This window comes from Bos indicus x Bos taurus, chromosome 2 (assembly GCF_003369695.1).
Source record: "Bos indicus x Bos taurus breed Angus x Brahman F1 hybrid chromosome 2, Bos_hybrid_MaternalHap_v2.0, whole genome shotgun sequence".
Lineage (NCBI taxonomy): Eukaryota > Metazoa > Chordata > Mammalia > Artiodactyla > Bovidae > Bos > Bos indicus x Bos taurus.
The window spans coordinates 111,948,557-111,974,724 of NC_040077.1; the positions used below are offsets into that span (position 1 = coordinate 111,948,557).

The following is a 26,168-nucleotide window of genomic DNA, read 5'->3' on the forward strand; positions in this document are numbered from 1 at the left end:
AAGAGACTGGCTGAAATGAGCAGGGCCAACACGTGTATAAGCAAGCCTGGCTGTGAGCAGGTGAACTGTCTAGGGGATTCACAGGCTCACAAGCAATGATGACACTTCTTGTTTTAAGCCTCTAAATTTCACGACGGCCTGCAACACAGCAAAGAGCTAACCGATACAATGCTGCCTGTTCCAAGTAGTACATCTTTAAGAATAATTAGGACTCTGACCTTAAAATTGGAAATAAAAACAGCATTTGGCATTGACCAAGTGCCAAAAATTTCAGAGTACTTAGTAAACACATTAAGTCCACTTTTAATTTTAACTGAGCTCTAGGATCCTCACTCTGCTGCTGCTGCTGCATCGCTTTAGTCGTGTCCGACTCTGTGTGACCCCATAGACAGCAGCCCACCAGGCTTCCCGTCCCTGGGATTCTCCAGGCAAGAACACTGGAGTGGGCTGCCATTTCCTTCTCCGATGTATTAAAGTGAAAAGTGAAAGTGAAGTCGCTCAGTTGTGTCCGACTCTAGCGACCCAATGGACTGCAGCCTACCAGGCTCCTCCGTCCATGGGATTTTCTAGGCAAAAGTACCGGAGTGGGGTGCCATTGCCTTCTCCTCACTCTGCTCAGATGCTAATTTGATTTCCAAGAAATTGAAGTTATGCAAAAGCACAAATGATCATATTACTCTTAATTAAATATTACTCAATATTTTTCATCCTATCAAGAATAAGAATTCTGTATGTTCCTTTAACTTACTGGAGTAGATACATAAAAAGCAGACTAAAACCAACAGGTTTGAGAAAGAAGCACCTATTCCAGGGAGATGAATCTGTGACCTGCTCACAGATACTCCTGATGAGGAACAAAGGTTCCTTTGATCTTTTCTAGCCCCTTGGTTTCACTCTGTCAAAGAACTGGTGAAAAGCGAGTTAAAAAGATACTTTAGGAAATCACCAAGTTTATAAAATCTCATTTACATATGCTACAACACAGAGAAAAGACAGATTAAAGCATAATTTTCCTCCTGAAAAGCACTGGCTCTCAAACCAGGAGGCACCTTGTGCAAGTCACGATTAATACCGTTTTCAAACCTATCGCCCAATGAGAACATACATTTGGGTTCAGTACATATTATTTTCTGGTATGGTTACTTTGAAAATCATGCCCATACTTTGATAAAGAGATTCAAATAGCACACAGGTATTTCTATAAAATCCCAAGGCCAAATTCTACCTTGCCTGATACATCAGCATTTCTAAAACCGGCTCTTTCAAAAAGCTCTCCAAAAAACACCCTAATCGTCCCCAAATAGCTAACTCAAAGCAATTTAATCATCTTTAAATTGTAAACTGATATACAGGGCTTATTCATTGAATTGGCTTAAAAGAATACAGAATATAGCATGTGTTACAAATTAAGCCCCAAGCCTGACTTTTTTTAAACTTGGAAAAAATAGTAAGTTTGGGGAACTCTGATTTTCCAGTCGCTCTTAGGATTGCTGATGCTATTTTATACCTTGATAAATGACCAAACATTTGTGTTACCTATGTCAAAGGATGTGTTTTCCTAGTCTGACAGTATCTCCAGGGTTACAGATAAAAATGCATAACTCTGATAGCCCGAGTAATTTCTACTGATGTAACACTAAGATGTTGGCCTAAAAGGGAGAGGAGGAAAGGATACGGTACAATGCTGTTTCAGTGGCTTCAGTTGTGTCCGACTCTTTTGTGACCCTATGGACTGTAGTCCACTAGGCTTCTCTGTCCATGGGATTTCCCAGGCCAGAATACTGGAATGGGTTGCCATTTCCTCCTCCAAGGGATCTTCCCTACCCAGGGATCCAACTCAGGCCTCCAGTATTGTCAGCTGGGTTCCTTAACAATGAGCCACCAGGGAAGCCCTAATGGTACTATCTGTTTTTATCAAACAAACAGCAGTTTCCTTCCAGCCAAGTCTCTTGAACTCTGCCCTATTCATTAGTATGACAGAAAGCAGCCTTCCTCTTTGAATAACAAAGGGAGAAAACACTAGATTTTTACTGAATTAACTAAACTGAAAGGCAGGGAAACTTGCCTCTTTTGAATAAAGGAAAATCAGATTGGCTTAGAAAATTTAAATTTCCATCCCCTTCTACAGTCTAGGGAAGGAATCCTGTCCATGACACTGGTGACCCTCAGACTGCTGATTCTGTCACCAGCAGACTTTTACCCAGGGGCAAAGGGCACGTGCACCTTTGCCAGCCCCTAAATTAGAATAATGGCTCCACAAGCCGGGTGGCTGGGTCTTCCACCTAGAAGATGTTTTCTTTCTGACTTGAGGAACCATTCCTGTTGCTGTTTCCACTGTCAGCCTCAAAATTATCTTTTGTGACCTCTGTGCCACCCAGGAGGGTAAAAGCTATTTTACCCTGTGAGCCAGTGTGAGGGTAAAAGCTATTACAACCTCTGAGGTGCAGGAGGAGAGGATGGAGTCAGTCCAGGTAGGGTCCATGCAACATTAACTTCCAAATTACAAAAAAAAACCAAAAACATTCCAAACTCTTCACAGCCTTGAAGTCTTGAAACACAAGGGCAGACAAACTTAAAAGAAAAACAATTGGAGACAGTGAGGCTGTTTTGCAATTCTGGTCCATGCTTCTTCCAGATTTATTTACTGAGGGTTTTCTCAAATTAACATTTGAGCAACTTCCCTGGGGGTTCAGGGGTTAAGATTCTGAGCTCCGGATGCAGAGGGCCTGGGTCTGATCCCTGGTCAGGGAACTGGATGCCACACACCACAACCAAGAGTTTGCATGCTGCCACTAAGACCCAGCACAGCCAAATAATTAAATATGGGAAAAAAATAAAACAAAACCAAAACCAAACTACCATTTGAGAGACCACTGACCTCCTGCTTTCCTTCTGGGAGTCTGGGATTTCGGCACATGTGAGGCAGAGGCTGCCTTCAGGAACATCCCCCAGTGAGAGCCTGGGTATCTTGAGCCTCTAACCAGCTTGGAGGTAGCCAGTGTGAGTATTTCACACGTGTGGGATGACTCCAGGCTGGGGGAATGGAACGTCTCCTGAGAGTTTCTACAGGGCCAGGACTCCTGGAAGCTCACGCTTGGTTTCCTCTGGACTTCACCCCATACCTTTCCCATCATCGATTTTGTTCCCTGTCCTCCCACTGAAATACAGCGCGGCCGTGAGGATGACCACTCAGTGGCAGTCCTCCTCGTGAATCAAGGAACCTGGCAGTGGTCCGGGGGGTCCCTTACACAGCAAGCAGGGCAAGGACTTTTATAAGTGAAAACATGTGACTGACATGACTTGCAAGCGACCAAATATGGAAATGCTGAAAAGGCATGACTCAAAGACAGTTATAAGGTCTGTAAGGGACCCCCAAAGTGGAAGTTCTCAGTTTATACACAAAACCAGAATGTTAACTGCTGTATTTTTGTTGTCTCGCAGTGCCTAAAAATAGACTCTTTCATTTGTGTTACAAAATAAAGTGAAGAAGTGAGAAGTCAGAAGCCTGGGCAGGAAAGCATCTATTGCTCTGAAACTGTTCTATTCAGGCAGGAAAAATTTCACATTATTTACACACACACATATATACCAGGGGCTTCCTATATGGCTCAGTGGTAAGGAACACACCTGCAATACAGGAGACGCCAGAGATGCGGCTTTGATCCCTGGGTCAGGAAGATCCCCTGGAGGAGGAGATGGCAACCCACTGGAGGATTCTTGCCTAGAGAACCCCATGGACAGAGGAGCCTGGCGGGCTACAGTTCATAGGGTTGCAGAGAGTCAGACACAACTGAGCACGCACGCACATGCATACTCAAAAGTCACCGTAAGCAAAGACATGTTTAGCTTCTGATGAGATTAAAGCAATTAACTGCAAAATAAATGGGAATGAAAATAATAATAGCCAACACACATGAACTCTGTGCCAGGTACAGTTCCAAGTGTTTTACATGTGAATTCATCTAATTCCCACAATTAGGAGGCTGGAGCCTTTATTATCTCCATTTTACAGATGACAGAACTACAACACTGGGAGAAAAAAGTAACCTGCCCAAGGTCACATGGCTAGGATTCAAACTCAGGCATTCAAGATTCAGAATCTGTTCTAAACTATGCTATGAAAGAAAATGATCTTAACAATGAAAACCCATTCCTAACGACACAGCAATAGATGCTTTCCTGCCCAGGCTTCCAACTTCTCACTTCTTCACTTTATCTTGTAACACAAATGAAAGTCTATTTTTAGGCACTGCAAGACAACAAAAATACAGCAGTTAACATTCTGGTTTTCTGTATAAACTGAAAACTTCTAGCTACACCAGGTTTCTTCCCAAGGATAACACTTAAAAATCAAGTTGCTTGTTTATTTAGCATTGTTTCTATAAGAACAGCTACTAAATACACAATTTTCCTTCAAACCATCTTAATATGCCTAGAAATGTCTAAAAGGAAACAAAAAAATAAACAGCTAATGTTTATTAGGGGGAAAATGTTTATTGGCGGGGGGGAAGGAAGATGCTACCAAAAATATTTTAAAAGTTGGTCTTCTGTGATCTCTATTGCTTACCAGCCTAAGTGCAACATCCTAAAATATCTTAAAATATACGCAATCTCTCTTTGTTTGACTTAGGCCAGACAAAACAATTTCTTGCAGAAATCAACCTTGACCTTTAGGCCCCTGAAACAGTAGTATCAGCAGGCATCTCTCCAAACTCTATTTTTCAAAATTGAAGATAGCTAGCCCACAGCCTTAACTTACTGGTAAGACTTTTAGTAAGATTTTACCTTTAAAAAAATGCTATCTATCCTTTTCAACCAACTGTCTAAATATTTGGTGCAACTCCAAGAAGTTCAGAAAGCAAACGTGTCTGGGGGATCATTTCCAATTGCCTCACAACATTTCAGTTCTGTCCTGAAAGTACAGTCTCATTTTCTGTTTCTCTGACCAGAAAAATGACTGCTGCAGTTAAATTCTGAAACGTAATACTGAGGTTATTACTTTTATTTTTACAGTTTCCTGACTAGAAAGACAGTCATACTCCACTGACTCAAGAATATCTTTTTTTTACTTTACCAATGTATCGTTTTTCTACGCTGCATGCTCAGATATTCTAGTTTCAACGTGCAACTTTTGAAAACTAAAATTTAAAAATACTAAGGTTTCATGAATAACGAAGCTTAAACAAAGGAATTTGTGTGCATGTGCTTAATCATTCAGATGTGTCCCTCTTTGCGACCCCATGGACTGTAGCTCACCAAGCTCCTCTGTCCATGGGATTTCCCAGGCAATAATTCAGGAGTGGGTTGCGATTTCCTCCTCAGGGGATCTTCCTGACCCAGGGATTGAACCCATACCTCCTGCATTGGCAGGCAGATTCTTTTATCACTGAGCCACCTGGGAAGCCCCAACAAAATACAAATGAATCCGCATGAAAGAGCAGCATGTTCTCTGTTAACCCTTCAGGGCACAGTAATCCCTGAATGTTTCTGATTAGACCCCTAAACTTGCTGCCCAAACCATTAGCAGTGACTCCAGGTCCCATGGAATTAAGCTGAATCCTCCATATTAGTTTATTACTCCTTGGGGGAATTCTCTGTATTTAGCACTACCAGATATAGCTCGGTTTTACTAGGAAATAGATGGGTATATGTAAATGGCTCCAGGCAAATATATCCCATAAACTGACAAAAAAAAAAAAAAAGAGGACAAGGTATAAACAGTATTCTTTCCCAGTGCCTCTCCACAGACAAGCACGACGAATAATTCTCTTTTGCGTAAAGCAATTGCCCTCCAAGTGTGACCAGCAGCATCAGCATGGACATCACTGGGAACTTGACAGAAAGGCAAACTCTGGGGCCCAGCCCCAGACTTACTGAACCAGGATCTTTGTGCTTTAACAAGATCCCTCTCCAGGTGACCCTGATGCACATGCAAGCCCTGAGAACCACTATCTAGGCAAATCAGACGAACAAGTACATTAAGCCTAGACAAGGGTTTCTCCAACTCGGCATTAATGACATTTGGAGCTGGCCAATCCTTTTCATGAGGGACTGTCCTGTGTGTTACAGGATGTTACATCCTCTACCCCCTAGATTCCAGGAGTACCCTCCCCCAGTTATGACAACCAAAATATCTCCAGATATTGCCAAATGTCCCTCCCCCAGAGGGCGGGGGGGAGGGCAAAAGGCAGAATCCTAGCATTTTACACTTGTTGCTGGAGTCATCAACCACTGACACTGCCTCAACTCAGGTTCTCCAAACGTGTAGGCCCGGCAGAAAGAACCTGGGCCTCAGAATCAGACCTGGGTTCAAATCTCATTCCCATCATTTACTGGCAACGTGACCTCGGGTATTAATAGTTACTTCAGTGCCCCTTGCACCCCAGTTTTCTAAATGGCCAAACGCTCATTACAATAAGACACCTACACTACATGTTCCATAAAACTCCCAGTAGGACCCGCAATAAAATGCACTGATATCTCCACAGTAAAACAAATGAATATTCATGCCACATGGGATAAATACAGATTACAAATACTCTCATCTATGGAGGTCAAGTTTTAGCACCAATGAGTTTTCAGGCCTAACTCACAAAAACAAACAAACAAAAACACCTCTGACTTTTACAATACCTTGAATTTTGGAACTGTTGATAAGAGAAAGTGATTGAAACCATCTCACCAGGAGATGTGAGGACTGGATGCAGTCACATACACTGGTCCAATTCTCTACTAAAAGAGGGAGGGGACTTTTAAAGGTTAACTATTGCTATTTTTAAAGTACAAATGCTGGGGGACTTCCCTGGTGGTCCAGTGGCCAAGACGCCATACTCCCCATACAGCGGGCCTGGGTTGGATCCCCGGTCAGGGAGCTAGATCCCACATGCAGTGGTTAAGAATCCGCCTGCCAATGCAGGAGAAGAAAGAGATGCAGGTTAGATCCCTAGGCCGGGAAGATTCCTTGGAGGATGAATTGGCAACCCACTCCAATATTCTTACCTGGACAATCCCAAGGACAAAGGGGCCAGGCGGGCTACAGTCTATGGGGTCACAAAGAGTCGGACATGACAGAGTGACCAAGCACACATGATGCAACTAAGACCCCCTCGTGCCAAATAAATGAGTAAATATTTTGAAAAAAAGAAAGATTTCACGTACACATTCTGAGGGTATCATTTGCTTGCTTTAAACTCTTTGATGGTCTCTCACTGCTCGAAAACTGAAGTCCAAATCTTAGCAGTGGCACACAAGGCAGATCCTTCTATAACTGGACACTGGGCCTTCAGCTCTCAGTACACTTTCCGCTCTGGGCATCTAGAAATAACCATGGTTCTGTACCGCCTGTGATTCCCTCCTGTCCTTTCCCTCTGCCTGGACCAGGGTAACAGAGACCACTCCTTTCACCAGTGATATCTCTTCCAGGAGGCTTTTCTTGAATCCCAGTGCTCACCCAAGGACCCTCCTTCCCCTGTGTCTCCCCAGCACCCAGGGAGTTGAGAGCACAGGGCCATCTCTTCACCATACCATCCAGCCCTTTGGGAACATCAATTTCAGCATGTTTTCTACCCACAGATCTAAGACGGGCCTGCCACACAGAAAGTGCCCAATAAATGCTTGTTTGATGATAAATGGTGGTCAGTGTTCTATTTCCTGGCTGGTTCTAAAAGGTCGGGGGCCATAAAATCATGAATCAGAAGTTATATAAGGGCAAGTGCTATGACTTTTGCTCTTTGTTCTGTCCAGGGCCTGGCACTCAATAAGGAGATTATTTCTAAATCTATAAATGAGTGAATAAACAAACGACTGAAGAATATGACACAGACTTATGACAATGTGAAAACAAACCACCATATCCAACAACAAAAAACCTCATAGCCATGTGCTTTCATAAATCTCAGAAAGTGTAGAACCTGTTTCAACCAGTGTCCTGCCTCCCAGGAAGTTCCATGGGCCTGAAACACAAATTAAAAACCCAAGGCCCCAACCCCCACCTGGTCCAGTCCTCTGCCAGGACCCTGCTGTGCCCCCATGAAAGTGTTTCCTGGAACACTTCAGTCCCAGAGCAGCTAAGTAATCACTTTCCATAAAACACTGATCAACACTGCTCCTGGCCAGTAATCGCAAATACTCAGCAATTTACCCAACACACATGAGTCACGACTAAAATATTTTACTGAACAAAGACAGCTAACTTGTATAAAGTGATGTCTCCATCTATGTTCACATCATGCAAATATCATTATTGTGTCCTTTGTCTTTTTTTTAAACAGTTCCCTCTTCTCCCTGAGAAGGACAGGAGACTTAGCAACTGAACAAGAACAATTTCACCCTGTGGCTCAGGCACCCCCCTGTCTCCCACTCCTTCCTGGTGACACACCCACATTCAGGTTTAACCAATCACTCTCCACCTCGTTGGCGGTCAGTGACTGGTAAATAGCCTGCTCACAACAAACTCACTCAAAAGCCAAATACAAAGGTCAAATAGGCACTGGGGGCTTCAGGTTTCCTCTTATCAGTGGGAGCAGGCCCTCAAAACTACCGACTTCAAAAACTAGACGACAAAAGGCTGTACCGTGCCTCCCGCTTTAACAAAACAGCACAACCTCCCTTCTTCCAGAAAGACTTTCCTCTTTTGCAATATCACCGTTTAAGAACACTCACTGCAGCGAGGAAACAGTTTCTCTCAAAAACATCAGTCATTTCCTCCAAATTCCCACAGTAAAGCCACTAACCTTTGAAACTTTTAAGGGTTTACAAAACGCTAAAGTTACAACACAAATAATCTCTCTCCCATACAATCACAAAACCCTAGAAAGACCAGAGAGCTGGACTGGGGAATCTTGGAGTGCATTTCTGGCGTCACCAGAATCTCTGTGCCTTTCTACGAACCTGTTTCCTCTTGGGGAGAATGAGAAAATCGCATAGGATCAGTGTTTCCCAAAGTATGATGGGCAAGACGCCCTGTTAACAAGACAAGAGCTGACTTGAGGTGCACAGAGATGAACGTTTTAGCCATCCATTTTTTATGGAAAGGGATAACTGGTTTTCCATTAACACTGGAAATATCAAATTTCTTTAAAAATAAAAGCATTTTTATTATTCTTAGAGTCTTAAGTGAGTCACTTCTGGGGAGGGGCGGGGGGGAACCTTGTTTTGTAAATAACAATTCAAGTGGTTCTAACAGCTGTGGAAAAGTAACTGATCTAGAGACCTGGTGAGCGCCAGAGAGAGGTGTAAACCCCAGCATAGAGCAGAAGAGTGCTGAAGCCCCGGGAGGTTTGTTTCAAGAAAGGGATCCCTGGCACCCGGTCCCGCGGGAACCAGAGGCCAGTCCTGGCTACCAGAGAAGGCGGCTTGGAACGGACCGCGGAGGAGACGCTTCCAGCTCTAGGCAAAGGGGCGGGGGGGGGCGGGGGGGGGCGGGCTGCGCGCGGGGGTCCCGAGCTCGAAGGGTATACCATGGGGGGTCTCGGACCGGAGGGGCGCGGCGGAGATGAGGGTCCCTGGCTGGGAGAGCGCAGTGGCCGGGGGTTGGGACAGGTGTCCCGGACCGGGAGGTGAGAAGCACAGACTGGGGTCTGAGACCAGAGAAGCGCGGCGGCGGGTCAAGACTAGAGGACCCCACAGGCGGGAACTCGAGGGAGGGGGTCCCGGCGACCAAGAAGGTCTGGCGGGGGGCGACGGGCCGTGGGACCCGGGGACCGCGGACGCCCCCACGCGGAGAGGGCCAAGGCTGGCGACCCCCATGGCCCCCATACTCGGGAGCCGGTGGAATCCGGGCCGCCCTCGTCGCGCCTCGGCCCCGCCGCGCACCAGCCGCCGGCCCTACCTGTCCTCGCTGGCCGTGATCACTCCGTCCTCCTTGGGGATAAGCAGCGCGGCCGTGACGGCGTCCTGGTGCCCCTCTATCTTGCTCAGCAGCACCGGGCGGCTGCTCTGCGGCCTGGAGTGGATCTCGGCCGCCATGTTCGAGCGGCGGCGGCGGTCTCCGCGACGGGCGGCCCATCAGCTGACTGCGGGCGGGCGGGGACCAGTTGGGTTTCGCTCCGGCTCCCTCGGCCGCGTGGGTGCCGCGCCGCCGTAAGCTCCCGAGTGCGTCCGCCGCCTACCGTATTGGCTGAGGAAGCCGCGCAGATAAAAAAATTACGTGGCCAGGAGAGGCCTGTAAAGGGCTCGCCTGAGAAGTGGGGGAGGTTACAAAGTTCGAAAAGGAAACTCACGGACCCAGGAATGGATTGAGCAGTTGGCGGTGAAAAGGAATTGTCCCTCAAACTAGAACCTATCGAAAATAACAATACTATACTGTATCCATTCTAAGAAGCCTTTGTTTGGACCACACCTCCATTCCAGACATGTTAAAGTGCGAAAAATAAGAATGCAATTTAGAATCTTTGAAAGGCACTCATTGAGTGGTGATTGTATACCAAGCACGATCCTAAAATCTTTATTGGGTTCAGTCAGTTCAGTCGCTCAGTCGTGTACGACTCTTTGCGACCCCATGGACTGCAGCACGCCAGCCTTCCCTGTCCATCACCAACTCCCGGAGATGGCTCAAACTCATGTATCAAGTCGGTGATGCCATCCAACCACCTCATCCTCTGTCGTCCCCTTCTCCTGCCTTCAATCTTTCCCAACATCAAGGTCTTTTCCAATGAGGCAGCTCTTTGCATCAGGTGTCCAAAGTATTGGAGCTTCAGCATCAGTCTTTTCAATGAATATTCATGATGGATTTCCTTTAGGATTGACTGGTTTGATCTTGCAGTTCAAGGGACTCTCGAGTCTCCTCCAACACCACAGTTTAAAAGCATTAATTCTTTGGCCTCAGCTTTCTTTGTAGTTCAACTCTCACATCCATACATGACTACTGGAAAAACCATAGCTTTTTTACATGGGTTATCTTCATCCAGATAACAATTTAAGAGGTGAAGAGGTAAGTGCTCTCGCAGTCTCACTTTGGAAATTACAAAACTGAACCATGGAGAAGTTGAATCACTTGTTTAAGGTCACAAAGCTATGAGAAAGAGAAAAGCAGCCTTTGACTTCTAGGAGTTGGCTTGGTACTGTCAGTCAGACTTGGGTGTTGCTAGGAGCTGGCTGGGTGCTCACAGCTAGTATCTGTGGAGCATAAATGTTGCTGAACCAAATTTGGATCTGTTAGCCCCAAGCACAGCAAAGCTACTGCCACCACACTGTAGTGAAGGAAAGTCAGAGTTAATTTGCAGGTTGGCTTCCCTGATGGCTCAAACACTGAAGAATCTACCTGCAACACAGGAGACCCAAGTTTGATCTCTGGGTAGGGAAGATTCCTCTGGAAAAGGGAATGGCTATCCACTCCAGGATTCTTGCCTGGAGAATTCCATGGACAGAGGAGCCTGGTAGGCTATACAGTATGTGGGTTCACAAAAGAAAACACCAAAACAAAAAACATGACTAAGCAGCTGTGTAAGAGAAGCAAGGAGAGCAGGCAGCTCATGCTCAAAAGAGCCAATTCCCAGAATGGCTTTCAGTGAAGGTTTTAAAGGCAACATTTGGGGTAAGGGTTGCGACTCATGACTTTCTTCTGGTTGCTTGGTGGTGACTGGCTATGTTTAGAAATCTTAATCATCAACCTTCTGGTTTCCACTTGTCTAGGGTACTGGTACTTTTGGTCAGCCTGTAGACACCATTCTCCACCTGAGTGGAGCGGGTCTTAGTTTCTGCAAAACAACTCAAAGATATGCATCAGATTGCTAGACTCTCCCTTGAGGAGGAACAAGGACTGTTACCACTGAACTACTGTTTAAGCTACTATTACTTTTCTTGATGACCGCTTTTCCTTTGTTTCTGTGTTCCCTCACTCCCCTAATTAGTAACCACTCTTTGGAACTCAGGAAAGGTCAGTGACTCGAGCCTTTTTCTGTAAACAAAAAACTGTGGTCCCCCGTTTCCTTTAATACTCCTCTCTCCAACTATATTAGTAGATCATTTATTAGAGTATTTCTCTCAATTAATGAAATACTGCAAAAATAACAGTTCCTTGTGCTTTCTTCAATTTATTTGAATGATATTCCATGAATTTTCAGTATTTCACATGCAATGTAACACAAAGCCCAATCACAATCCCCTCTCACCTCTTCTGAGAGAACTTGCTTCACCCAGAAATACATAAGCTTGTTTTACCATATGTGTCATATCCCTCTTTTCTTCTCTCCCTCCCCATAGGGAACCCTTTTACAAACTGGAATGAACCATTCAGATTCTTCCTCTTGATAGGTTAAGCTAAGAGATCTGAACTGAGTTATATGACCTGTCAAAGAAAAATGAGAGCTGGACAGTAGTTAATACATTCTATTTAGGAACTATTTAGGAACTATTCCCCTAAAAATAGGGGAAAAGACACACCAGCATAGAACTGGGCTCAGTTTCCAATACAGCATGGACAAGTGGCGATTTTTGAACTGTGGTGTTGGAGAAGACTCTTGAGGGTCCCTTGGACTGCAAGGAGATCAAACCAGTCAGTCCTAAAGGAAATCAGTCCTGAATATACATTGGAAGGACTGATGCTGAAGCTCCAATACTTTGGCCACCTGATGCGAAAAACTGACTCATTGGAAAAGACCCTGATGCTGGGAAAGGTTGAAGGCAGGAAGAGAAGAGGATGACAGAGGCTGAGATGGTTGGTTGGCATCACCGACTCAATGGACATGACTTTGAGCAAGCTCCAGGAGTTGGTGATGGACAGGGAAACCTGCCCTGCTGCAGTCCATGGGGTCACAAAGAATTGGATATAACTGAGAGACTGAACTGAACTGAAGTGGGGATTTAAAGCCAAGGCGTAGGGTAGAGGTCAGTGACTAGAAAAGTACCAGGAGGAAACATCAGGGGTACTAAGGGATTCTGCCTAAACTAAGTTGACAAAATTTTTACAAAAGGCAGGCCAGGGTGATCAGACATAACTGGAGGATAGTAAGGTTTATGAATTTGATTAGATATCAAGGATTGTCAGACATTGGGTGGGAGGAGCCTCTCTAAACAGACTTAACTTTATTGCTGAAACTGTGATGCAGGCCTGTCAACAGGGCAGACTGGAGCCTGAGGTGGAAGCCTTGTTGAGAAGAGGGCTTAGAGAAGCCAGACTGAAGTTTGGTCAAGGAGAATCTTTGCCAGATCCTAACACTGGAGATTCTTGAGCTAAGTCGTAGCATGCTTTGGGATGGTTTTGGTCACCACCTCCTGTACATTGTTATGAACCAGTTTTCAGGGAGATGAATGTAAGTGAGATGTGTCCAGGAAGAAAGGAAGGAAGAAGATTGATTACAGTGGAGGCTGACTACAATAACCTGGGAGAGGGGTAGGCTGGCCATCAGGTAGCTCCTATGGAAATAAACTGAAAGAAGACTTGCCACCTGGACAAAAGAGGGTATTTGTGGAAATAGGAACAACTGAAGACATAGCAGTCCAACCTGGGTGACTATGGGGGATGCCATTAACAAGTAGAGAGATCACAGAAAGAGGTGCTCTTTCAATATCTACATGTTTTGTGGGCAGTTCAAAATTTGAGGATTCAGTCTTCTTTTGTGACTTAATATTAAGTTTAAAAAATAAATTAACAGTTTGGTAAGAAAGCAATATTCATTGGAAGGACTGATGCTGAAACTGAAGCTTCAATACTTTGGCCACCTTATGTGAAGAACTGACTCATTGAAAAAGACCCTGATGCTGGGAAAGATCGAAGGCAGGAGGGGAAGGGGACGACAGAAGATGAGATGGTTGGATGGCATTTCCTACACGATGGACATGATTTTAAGCAAACTCCAGGAGATGGTGAAGGACTGGGAAGCCTGATGTGCTGCAGTCCATGAGGAGGCAAAGAGCTGGATCCGACTGAGTGACTGAACAATAAAGAAAGTGATATAATGATATTGCTAAAGAGTGAAAGATAAAGAAAAAAAATGACATAAATCCACTGTTCCCATTTTGACCCATTTCTCCCATCCTCCTCCCCCTTTTGCTGTAAAACAGTTTGTACTTAGATTGTTTTTAAATAAAAATGTTTATTTTGGATTCAATAATCTCTTAGTCTAGGGCTCCTAAAAGGAAGGCTTCTGGAGACATGCCAGGTAAATATTTGTCCATAAACAGCTGCTAGATTCATTGTCTTGAACTCTTTAAGACTACGCCTTGATAAGAAGTATTTTCTTTTTAAGAATTTAAGAGTTTTCTTTAAACATGAAACAGCTTGTCTTACTTTAATTAGGACAGAAGGAACAAGAGCAACAGACAAGATGAAGAAACTTCTTCCAGAAATTTCTGGACCCCAAAGCCCATGAAGCTCTGTACACTCAAGAGTGATTAATATCCAGGTAGGAATAAAAAGGTCAAATTACCAGAGATAAAATTGTCAACATCCATTGGATCATTAAAAAAGCAAGAGAATTTCAGAAAAACATCTGCTTCACTGACAACGCTAAAGACTTTGACTGTTTGGATCACAACAAACTTTGGAAAATTCTTAAAGAGATGGGAATACCAGACCACCTGACCTGCCTCCTGAGAAATCTGTATGCAGGTCAAGAAGCAACAGTTAGAACTGGACATGGAACAACGGTCTGGTTCCAAATTGGGAAAGAAGTACATCAAGGCTGTATATTGTCACCCTGCTTATTTAACTTACATGCACAGTACATCATTTGAAATGCCGGGCTGGATGAAACACAAGCTAGAATCAAGATTGCAGGGAGAAATATCAATAACCTCAGATATGCAGATGACACCACCCTAATGCCAGAAGCGAAGAGGAACTAAAGAGCCTCTTGATGAAAGTGAAAGAGGAGAGCAAAAAAATCACTTAAAACTCAACATTCCAGCTCGCGTCAGCACATATGCTAAAACTGGAACGATACAGAGGTTAGCATGGCCCCTGCACAAGGATGATATGCAAATTTGTGAAGCATTCCATATTAAAGAAAAAAAAAAAACAACTCAGCATTCAAAAAGCAGATCATGGCATCCTGTCCCATCACTTCATGGCAAACAGATGGGGAAAAAATGAAAACAGTGGCAGATCCTCTTTTTCTTGGCCTCCAAAATCACTGTGAATAGTGACTAAAGCCATTAAATGAAAAGATGCTTGCTCCTTGAAAGAAAAGCTATGACCAGCTAGACAGCATATTAAAAAGCAGAGAAGTTAATTTGCCGACAAAGGTCCATCTAGTCAAAGCTATAGTTTTTCCAGTAGTCATGTATGGATGTGAGAGTTGGACCAGAAAGAAGACTGGATGTTGAAGAATTGATGCTTTTGAACTGTGGTGTTGGAAAAGTCTTGAGAGTCCCTTGGACTGCAAGGAGATTCAACCAGTCAATCCTACAAAAAAATCAACCCTGAATATTCACTGGAGCCACTGATGCTGGAACTGAAGCTCCAATACTTTGGCCACCTGATGCAAAGAACTGACTCTTTGGAAAAGACCCTGATGCTGGGAAAGATTGAAGGCAGGAGAAGGGGACGACAGAGGATGAGACGGTTCGTTGGCAAAGAGCCAGACACGAATGAGCCACTGGACTGAACTGAGGGGAAAAAAAAAAAAAACAAAACAAAACAACAACAACAACAACAACAACAACAAAAATCCAACGTTTGCGCATGCCCACTAAAACACCCCCACTGGCCCCCACCCACCGGGCGCTGGCTCAGCCCCCGCCTCTCCCGCGTCTCCTGGTTTCCGGGGGAACTGTGTTACCGTGACACTACTCCGGCTCTCCTTTTTCCGCCCTCCATTGCTTTCTCCGGTGCAATGGCGTCCGGCCTGACGAGGTTGCTGCTGCGAGGTCCCCGTTGCCTCCTGGCAACGGCCGGCCTCACTCTCATCCCGCCTGTTCGGGGAGTGAAGAAGGGATTTCGCGCCGCTTTCCGGTTCCAGAAGGAGTTAGAGCGGTGGCGCCTGCTCCGGTGCCCGCCGCCGCCTGTACGCCGGTAGGAGCCACCGGGAAAAGAGGTTAGGGGTGGCGGTCCTGGAGCCGGGGCGCGCTTCCCCGCGGCTTCGGCCGGGTGGCGGGTAGGGATGCTCATCGCTCGTTTGCTCCTGGCCTGACCCTAGTTGTGCGATAGAGACACCCACGGGTCGTGGACGCGTGGCGGAGGTAAAGGGAATACATTTCTGCTGAGGAGTTGGGCTCATGGCTGCCCCCGACGCTCTTGGAACTCCTATTTGGAGTCCTGTAGACTGAAACTTGTGAGAAATAAGGCCAGCTAGAGGGTAACCTCGGAGAAGGCAATGGCACCCCACTCCAGTACTCTTGCCTAGAAAATCCCATGGACGGAGGAGCCTGGTAGGCTGCAGTCCATGGGGTCGCTAGAGTCGGACACGACTGAGCAACTTGACTTTCACTTTTCACTTTCATGCATTGGAGAAGGAAATGGCAACCCACTCCAGTATTCTTGCCTGGAGAATCCCAGGGACGGGAAGCCTGGTGGGCTAAAGCGACGCAGTAGCAGCAGCAGCAGCAGAGGGTAAACTATACCCGGGCTTGGGTGTTTTAGCCCCTTTGTATTGCTGCCTCAGAATTCCTTGGGTACGGACAAGAGGGAGGAAAGCACAAAACAGTATTGCGATATAGGGCAAGAAAAAGTACACAATCACAAGTCCACTATCCAGAGGAAAGGGAAAACAGTTTGGCTTTAGGTTTTTGCCATTATTAATCTTGTTCTGCTAGTGGAAAGTCTGGTAGGAAGACCCTCAGATCTTTATGTAACTCCAGAAAAGATCCCCTTATACGTGAGGTTTTGCATTTTTTTAAATAATGTTTCTTTGACGTGTGTCGTGGTCGTACAAATAGATGCACCTCACTCTTTGATGGCTCCGTTTGATGGGTGTTTGAGTTACTGTTGCTCTTACAACCGATGTAACACCGAATAGCTTTGAAGTTACTGCTCCTTTGGAAATTTAGTATGAAAATTGATAGCTATTTTAATATTGCCCTCCCCCCAAAAAAGCCGATCTAGTTTATACACCTGGTAGGAATATATATGTTCATAGTTCTATATTTTTTCAACACAGAATATTAAGTTGTTTCCTAAAAACAATAGTAAAATAGTGTTCCTTCTTAATCTACATTTGGTTATAGTGAGGTTAGTCATTTCAGGCTTTAATAGTTGTTAGAAACTTTATATATTATATAGATTATATATATCTTAATGACTTACAACCCAGATCTTTTTGCAGCCCCTTTTTACTTGAGAGTTTTATTTTTGGTTTATTGTCTTTAGTTTTTAAAAGACCTTTTAGTCGTTCTTGAGAATGATTGTGAAGTTTTAACCTACTTACAATATTGATAACTAGATTTTGTTGCTAATTTTCACTGAATGCTTCCAAATCTTAAAATAATGAAATACAAGATAACTATAATATACTTAGTGTTTATGACTTGAACATATGACATTATAATTTGTGTTTCATGTGTAAGTATAAAGCACAGTTCCGTGGTTATAACAGTAGAACCTAAAAGTGAGGCTAAGGTCTTAGTCGCTGTTGATGAACTGCTTTGATGTGGCAGTTGACTCAGAGGGACAATTAATCCAGCAGAGGACCACAAGTAATCAGCTGACGTAAGTAATTTTTAGAAAATCAGATTCTGGAATTAAAATGAAGCTCAATCTTCATTTTAAAATTTTCTATAATTTTCTAAAATTTTATATAATTAAATAAAATTGCATCACAACGAGAAATGTTTGCATCACAGCAACATCTTGTTCTCTTTATTATCTCTTACTGTCTTCTGTTTTACATTTTCAGTTCGGAGAAGCCCAACTGGGATTACCATGCTGAAATACAAGCATTTGGCCCTCGGTTACAGGAAACTTTTTCATTAGATCTTCTCAAAACTGCATTTGTTAATAGCTGCTATATTAAAAGCGAGGAGGCCAAACGCGAAAAACTTGGTATAGAGAAGGAAGCTGTTCTTCTGAACCTCAAAGATAATCAAGAACTATCTGAACAAGGGACATCTTTTTCACAGACATGCCTCACGCAATTTTTTGAGGACGCGTTCCCAGACTTGCCCACTGAAGGCGTTAAAAGTCTGGTTGACTATCTCACCGGTGAGGAAGTTGTGTGTCACGTGGCTAGGAACTTGGCAGTGGAGCAGTTGACGTTGAGTGCGGACTTCCCTGTCCCCCCAGCTGTGTTACGGCAGACTTTCTTTGCAGTGATTGGAGCCCTGCTACACAGCAGTGGACCCGAGAGGACTTCACTCTTCATCAGGGTAGGTGATTGTTAGTTGCACATGCTGGAACATGCTTGAGGTAGAAAGAAACATTTCTTTTTGTACTTTACTTCTTTGTGCTATGACCTTGGCAGGTTACATGTGAATTATTCTCCTCATCCAAACTGAGAAAGACCTAAAGCTTTTTATCAGTTCAGCTCAGTCACTCAGTTGTGTCTGACTCTTTGCGACTCCATGGACTGCAGCACGCCCGGCCTCCCTATCCATCACCAACTCCTGGAGTTGATTCAAACTCATGTCCATTGAGATGGTGATGCCATCCAGCCATCTCATCCTCTGTCATCCCCTTCTCCTCCTGCCTTCAATCTTTCCCAGCATCAGGGTCTTTTCCAAGAAGTCAGTTCTTGGTATCAGGTTTCAGCATTCAGTCCTTCCAATGAATATTCAGGATTGATTTCCTTTAGGATGCACTGGTTGGATCTCCTTGCAGTCCAAGGGACTCTCAAGAGTCTTCTCCAACACCACAGTTCAAAAGCGTCAATTCTTCGGTGCTGAGCTTTCTTTAGTCCAACTTTAACATTCATACATGACTACTGGAAAAACCATAGCTTTGACTAGATGGACCTTTGTTGGCAAAGTAATGTCTCTGCTTTTTAATATGCTGTCTAGGTTGGTCATAACTTTTCTTCCAGGAACAAGCATCTTTTAATTTCATGGCTGCAGTCACCATCTGCAGTGATTTTGGAGCCCCCCAAAAATAGTCCATCACTGTTCCCACTGTCTCCCCATCTGTTTGCCATGAAGTGATGGGACCAGATGCCATAATCCTAGTTTTCTGAATGTTGAGCCTCAGGCCAACTTTTTCACTCTCCTCTTCCACTTTCATCAAGAGGCTCTTTAGTTCCTCTTCGCTTTCTGGCATTAGGGTGGTGTCATCTGCATATCTGAGGTTATTGATGTTTCTCCCTGCAATCTTGATTCTAGCTTGTGCTTCATCCAGCCCGGCATTTCACATGATGTACTCTGCATGTAAAATAAGCATGTAAATAAGTAGGGTGACAATATACAGTCTTGATGTACTCCTTTTCCTATTTGGAACCAGTCTGTTGTTCTATGTCCAGTTCTAATTGTTGCTTCCTGACCTGCATACAGATTTCTCAGGAGGCAGGTCAGGTGGTCTAGTATTCCCATCTCCTTAAGAATTTTCCAGAGTTTGTTGTGATCCACACAATCAAAGGCTTTGGCATAGTCAATAAAGCAGAAGTAGATGTTTTTCTGGAATTCTCTTGCCTTTTCAATGATCCAACAGATGTTGGCAATTTGATCTCTGGTTCCTCTGCCTTTTCTAAAAAAAGCTTTTTATGATAGTATCTTAATTATTTTTATGATAGTATCTTAATTATTCTTGAATAATTAGAGGTGAATTAAATATTAAATTTAGTGTTTACGTCATGGCAGGACTGCAAGCCATGTTTTTAGCTTTACATCCTAAGGGACAAGGGTAGTGCCTGCACAGTAGAGGCTCAGGAGTTTAGTGAGTGAATGAGTCCAAAGCACACCGCTGGAGGGCCTAGTGTGGTTTGGCAGCTCCTTGCTTAAGTACCAGCTGCTATTCTGCTTTTCTGAGTCATACAGTCTTGGATTTCTGAGTCCCTATTATGGGCTTTGCTGGTGGCTCAGACGGTAAAGAATCCCCCTGCAATGCAGGAGACCTAGGTTCAATCCCTGGATCAGCATGGCTACCCACTCCAGTATTCTTGGCTGGAAAATCCCATGGACAGAGGAGCCTGGCGGGATACAGTCCATGGGGTTGCAAAGAGTCAGACACAACTGAGTGAGTAACACTTTCATTATATACACCAAATTCCTTGTTAGCCAGTAGCTTGTCTAATTAAAATACTTGAGTAATTGGTATGATTTAACTCCACTGTCCTTTTAGAAGTTGTCAATTGGGAGAAGTTTTATTCTTTGCTTTTGGATGAAAACATGAGTTTTGGTCTTTCTTACATAATGGATAGTCCAGGCAATCACTTCAAGTCACAAAAAAGAGTCTTGACTCAGGCCTTTGAAATTAGTTGTTTTAAACCAGTTTCCCTTACTGTTGGAATCTATGTATTTAGTTTTGACACTAAGTTGATCTGATCATTTTGATCAAGAAGGATACTTGCATTAACCAGCACTCAGACTTCATTCAGAGTTAAGGTCTCCCTTCCAACTTTCCAGCCAGGACTTATCTGTCTGTCTGTCTTACGGAAGCAGGTTTTTAACTGACACCTCTGGAGATGGAGCTGAGGGAAATAGAAGGAAGGGAAGGCAGAAGGTGTTTACTTGACTTGATGGCTGAAAGCTGGTTTAGTGCTTTCTGAGTCTGCTCACTGTTTAAACAGACACTAGTGAGCATTTTGTTCCCAGCTGGAACCTTACAACCATGTACCTTCATGTGGGCATTGGCTGTCAGCTTCTAGTTTTCTGGATAGGGTTCCTTTCAAAATGACATCCCTGCTATGAATCCCACCTCAGGTCTTAAGGATTTTTGTACCCCTGACATCAGGTGCAGACTTCGGCCCCATTACTGCAGGTAACTTCTGCCAGACTGTCGCCTTAAGCGGGAGTGTTTGTTGACTGCCAGTTGACTGAACATCCATTGCCTCATTCGGAGGCCAGGGGACCCTTTGAAGCCCTCTAGGAGAAGGCAATGGCACCCAACTCCAGTACTCTTGCCTGGAAAATCCCATGGATGGAGGAGCCTGGTAGGCTACAGTCCATGGGGTCGCTAAAAGTCGGACACGACTGAGTGACTTCACTTTCACTTTTCACTTTCCTGCATTGGAGAAGGAAATGGCAACCCACTCCAGTGTTCCTGCCTGGAGAATCCCAGGGATGGGGGAGCTTGGTGGGCTGCCGTCTATGGGGTCACACAGAGTTGGACACGACTGAAGCAACTTAGCAGCAGCAGCAGCAGCAGGCCTGAGGTGAAAAGGAAAGCCTCGCTTGCCCCCTCTTTCCCCTGCAATTAAACATTTTTTTATAAAGAAATTCTAACAAAATCCTCCCTTGATTTCCATTCTCTCCCAATCACTATAGCTTATGTAGAGTCTTAGAACTATCTAAACAATTTTTGGTCACCATTTTGAAATTTTCACAGGGTAGTCATGAGACCATTTTGGAAATACTTGTTTACCATATTTTAGTGCCTCTGTTGACAGTTCCAATTATAGATCCTCAGGTCTCCCGCATTATAGACAGACGCTTTACTGTCTGAGCCACCAGGGAAGTCTGTAGATCCTCAAAGAGATAGATAATTCAAATATCTTACTTCTCAGTCAAGAGCTGTGACATCTCCCATAGTAGAACTTACTGTGTTAGTGGTATAGTGTGAGGACAGCCACTCTCCATAGTGGAACTGACTGGTTTGAATGGTCTTATTTCATTCATTTGCTCACCTAATATTTATTGTTTCCTGTGTGCCAGGCACTGTGCCAAGCACTGGAACCAGAGTTTAATAGGATTCAGTCTTTGCTCACAGCTCATAGGCAGAGAGAGTAGAATGTGGACAGTGCCCTCAGGTATTATAAAGTGTAGAGGGAACTCAGGGGAGGCAACTACTATTTCCAGCAGGGTTAGGGAAGTTTTAGAGAAGTGACATTTGCCCCAAGAAGGTCATTCCAGGAAGAAACCTTGAGGAGCATATTCCCTTTGCTGTACAACATACGCTTGTACTTTATTTATTTTATATTGAGTTGCCCAAAAAGTTTCTTTAGGTTATTCTGTCACATCTTATGGAAAAACCCAAATGGACTTTTTTGGTCAACCGAATACATACTAGCTCATACCTTTTAATCGCATTAAATTTTAAAGTTTCTGTTAGAAGTGAACTTTAAATTATGGTCCTTATTTTCCTTATACTAATTTAAATGTATAAATTATGTTTTTATATGCAGGACTTCTTAATTACTCAAATGACAGGAAAAGAACTCTTTGAGATTTGGAAGATAATAAATCCCATGGGGCTACTGGTACAAGAACTGAAGAAAAGGAATATTTCAGTTCCTGAATCTAGACTCACTAGGCAATCTGGAAGCACCACAGCTTTGCCTGTGTATTTTGTTGGCTTATACTGGTTAGTAACATTTTAATCTTTATAATATTGATCAGAAGTCTTAAAAACTGACTTTTCACAGTTCTTTAATAAACCTCGAATTGCATTAAAGGATTTTTTGAAAACCTCATTCCCTTTGTGATCTAGTCACTAACTACTTCCTTTCCTGCTGGTCATCCTTAGGGGAAGGTAGGTAATCTGTGGTTTGCTAATTGTAGCTTTTGTTAACCAACCATTTACGATGGAAATCTCATAGAGTATCCTGCTAATCTAAACATTTCTTTAAAAAAAATTTGACTTGTAATAGAGATTTAACCCCAGTCCACACTTGTAACAGCTTAAATTGAGCCTAGAACTGAAAAAGAAATTGAACGTTGCCCATCAAAATAAGTCAGCCCATGCTGAGAACTTTTAGGTTTCTTAGTAACAGTCGACCTGCCTCAGGTTGATTTCAGGTGGATAGAAGTGTTAAGTGTAAACTATGAATATATTTACGATGACTTTTAAAATTTAGGTAAATATTTTTCTGATTTTATATGATGTAGGACTTCATAGGTATAAAAACAGTGGAAGACATTGCAAAGGAGAAAATTGATGGTGGTGTAAGATGTTGCATCTTTAATTTTAATTGAAGTGCAAAGCAAAATGAGATGCTCTTGCTTATCAGATTGGCAAGCTTTAAACGCATCCTTCATCAGCAGTTCATACACTGCTGGTAGAAAGAAAAGAAAAGGCACGATATTTCTGATAGTTTTGGTGAATATTGCTGCGAAAATTAGACCAGGGAAAACTGATCTGTGTGCTTTGTTTTATGATGCACCGTGTAATTTCAGGCTATTGTTGGGTTTTTTCCCTAGTGATAAAAAGCTGATTGCAGAAGGCCCTGGGGAGACGGTACTGGTTGCAGAAGAAGAAGCTGCTCGAGTGGCACTTAGGAAACTCTACGGGTTCACTGAGAATCGCCAGCCCTGGGACTACTCTAGGCCCAAAGAGCCTGTGAGAGCAGAGAAGACCATTGCCGCCAGCTAGCCAGCCAGAGATGTGCAGCCTGAAACTTGTGAGCAAAACAGCGAGACTAACAAACGTCAAAAGATGATCCAAGCTGGACGTTTTTTAAATTGTAAAGAAATATGTCTTATTCCTCATACTGAGTTCCTAAGATTGAACAAATGTTTATCAGGTCACTTCTTTTATTTTCTTTTTAGTCATTTTTGTTCTGTCAAAAATCTTTTGATCTTTTGGTATTTTCCTGTAAATTTTAACTCAAATTCTTCATCTTATTATTGTATTTAAATTGTACAGTTAGGTGTATTTTATTCCCTTCTGACTTTGAAGTATCATAATTTGTATGTTTTACATGAAGTTTGCTGTAATGCCAATTAAAAAAAGTTATTCTTCATGTATTTCCTTGTAGCTTAATTTGATTTACCCAGATTAGTGAACCCTGCCTCTCTAATACAGTTTTAGCTAAAATAGTTATAACTCTTAACTTTTAGAAATGTAAGGTGCTGATTATAACAATTAGGCATTTACGATAACTTAGGTGGCGACTACTGAGCCTGTGTTCTTAGAGCCTGTGGTCCATGGTGAGAGAAGCCTCGGTTTAAAATTCTGTATGCAAGTTAATTTCATAGCTATTTAATTTCTATAAAATGAATGGCAGGGATGTACATTTTATGCTTTCAAAATAAAACATGAAAATCAAAAGCAGATTAAAATGTTGAAGCTAATGGAAAAATAAAGTATGTATTTATCAATTTAGTATTCCATAATCATGGTGACCATGTCCCAAGCACAGCTCTTAAATATTTCTACACAGTTAATTCAGTAGAAGACACATCTTAAGAGTGTGTGTTTCTGATTCTTTAATCTTTTGTGTTTAATTCAGTAATCTTCCTACTGCAAATTCCCTTTATTTCTTTTAAACTTTTTGGCAACAGTAATAATTTTCAGTTTTAGTCTGCCAGCAGTCACTCCCCAGAAGTTAACAAGAAAAGTGGGAGTTGAGAATAGAAAAGAGGTAAAATGTTTAAATTGGTAACACTTTTTGCCATGAAATCTTTTTGTAAAGGAAGATGAAGAATCTTTGAAACTCCTAACCAGTCTCAGGCAAGCAGTTTCAAAGCGGACTTAATATCATCTAGGAGGACTTACTGGAGAAGGAAACGGCAAGCCACTGCAGTATTCTTGCCTGGAAAATCCCATGGATGGAGGAGCCCAGTGGACTTTAGGGGTCGCAAAGGGTTGGATGCAACTTGGCGACTAAACAAGGTGAAAAAAGAAGACTTATAGCTATGACAGCTAACACAGAGACTGCTTTCGAAGGGGAGTTTGAGAATTACCTAGTTGGCTGGATTGGTTAGGTTAAGTGTAAACTCTTTCATCTTTCTTTTGAGAGTAATTCCAACTCCTCTAATAATTCAGCACAGGGATAGAGGACCAAACCCAATAGTGAAATGGTACCCTTAAACGTATCATCCACAAGTAAATACATCAAGTATCTCATTGACAACATAGGAGAAAAGAGATACTATATAAAAAGTTTCTGGGAAGCAAAAGATGGTATGTGTCCTCCAACCACTTCTCATCCAGCATGTGCTAGACCAATGTTCTAGTTTTATTTAGTTGAATATTTTTTCCCAAAAGTCTTTGGAGAACTTAGTTGTAAACTGAGTAATCCTTTTTTTTTTTTTCTGAGTAATCCTTTCCTTCTCTGTAAATTCTATGGATATATTTCTCCTGCTCAGGGCAGTTTGCAGGACCGTAATCTACAAGTTTGGAGGGGAATTATCTTCACCCTTAGGTTTTTCAATCTGCTAATCCTTGAATGCTTTTAGGGTTACACGTGCAACAAGTCTAGGTCTCTAGTTCATAAAAACTACTTTGTAGTGTGGCGTTGGAGAAGGCAATGGCAACCCACTCCAGTGTTCTTGCCTGGAGAATCCCAGGGACGGAGAGCCTGGTGGGCTGCTGTCTATGGGGTCGCACAGAGTCGGACACGACTGAAGTGACTTAGCAGCAGCAGCAGCAGTGTGGCGTTAGTTGCTCAGTCGTGTCCGACTCTGCGACCCTGTGGACTGTAGCCTGCCAGGCCCCTCTGTCTATGGAATTCTCCAGGCAAGAATACTGGGAGTGGGTAGCCAATCGTTCTTCGGGATCTTCCGACCCAGGGATTGAACCTGGGTCTCCTTCTTTGCAGGCAGATTCTTTACCATCTGAAACACCAGAGAAGCCGGTACCTTTAAAAAGCACCAATCAAAATACCATGAACTAGAATGTAGAAGACAATTAATACACTCTCGCCCTTCCATGTGAAATAGCTTGACACTTGGGACCAACTTGAACGACTACTTAATTTGCTATATGAGAGTAAGTATTACAGAAGTTTGATGTGTGAGCAAGAGGACCATGTGGGTATGAGGGTGTTGCCAAAGGACTGTACCCAAGAGCACTCAGTGACCATTCCAGGACCCCTTTTTGACTGATGTTTAGTCCATGTTGAGAAGACAGTCGTTATAACCGTGGGAAGTTGGTGGCATATGAAAGCACTGACTAAACCTTGGTACTGGAGAAGAAAGATGTTGAAGTCATTTACTTTGAAATTCAGACACTCCCATCCTCCAGTTTCCTCAGCCCCAAAAAAGTTCCTTATCCAAAAGTGTAATATTGATGTCTATAGACTCAGTTATCTAAGCCTTATTTTTTTTTACTATAGTTCATATGTTATTATATACATATATAAAATAGGGCATATTATTCTCAAAAGTATCATGTGGTTTTAAGGAAGTGAAATATTAGTAAAAACTATCTCTGCAACTATACATTATAGTAAGTGAAGTAGGTCAGAAAAAAATACCATATGGTATCA

The 26,168-nt window shown here is 43.2% G+C and overlaps 2 protein-coding genes and 1 pseudogene across 2 annotated transcripts in view; 2 read left to right on the forward strand and 1 right to left on the reverse strand.

Annotated features, from left to right (window-relative positions):
• Nucleotides 1–10,181, reverse strand: part of WDFY1 (WD repeat and FYVE domain containing 1) — a 55,145-nt gene extending 44,964 nt beyond the window's left edge. The window contains exon 1 of the mRNA XM_027514749.1: nt 9,830–10,181. Coding sequence (XP_027370550.1) covers nt 9,830–9,966 — 137 coding nt within the window. The 5' untranslated portion in view covers nt 9,967–10,181. The remainder of the gene's footprint in view (nt 1–9,829) is intronic.
• A 4,668-nt stretch (nt 10,182–14,849) lies between these two features.
• LOC113881466 lies at nt 14,850–14,944 on the forward strand (annotated as a pseudogene).
• A 797-nt stretch (nt 14,945–15,741) lies between these two features.
• On the forward strand, nt 15,742–24,010 carry MRPL44 (mitochondrial ribosomal protein L44). Its single transcript, XM_027514763.1, has 4 exons — nt 15,742–15,952; nt 17,772–18,240; nt 22,143–22,321; nt 23,158–24,010. Exons 1-4 carry the CDS (start codon nt 15,774–15,776, stop codon nt 23,327–23,329), a joined length of 999 nt encoding a protein of 332 aa, XP_027370564.1. The 5' UTR covers nt 15,742–15,773; the 3' UTR covers nt 23,330–24,010.
• The last annotated feature ends 2,158 nt before the right edge of the window (nt 24,011–26,168 follow it).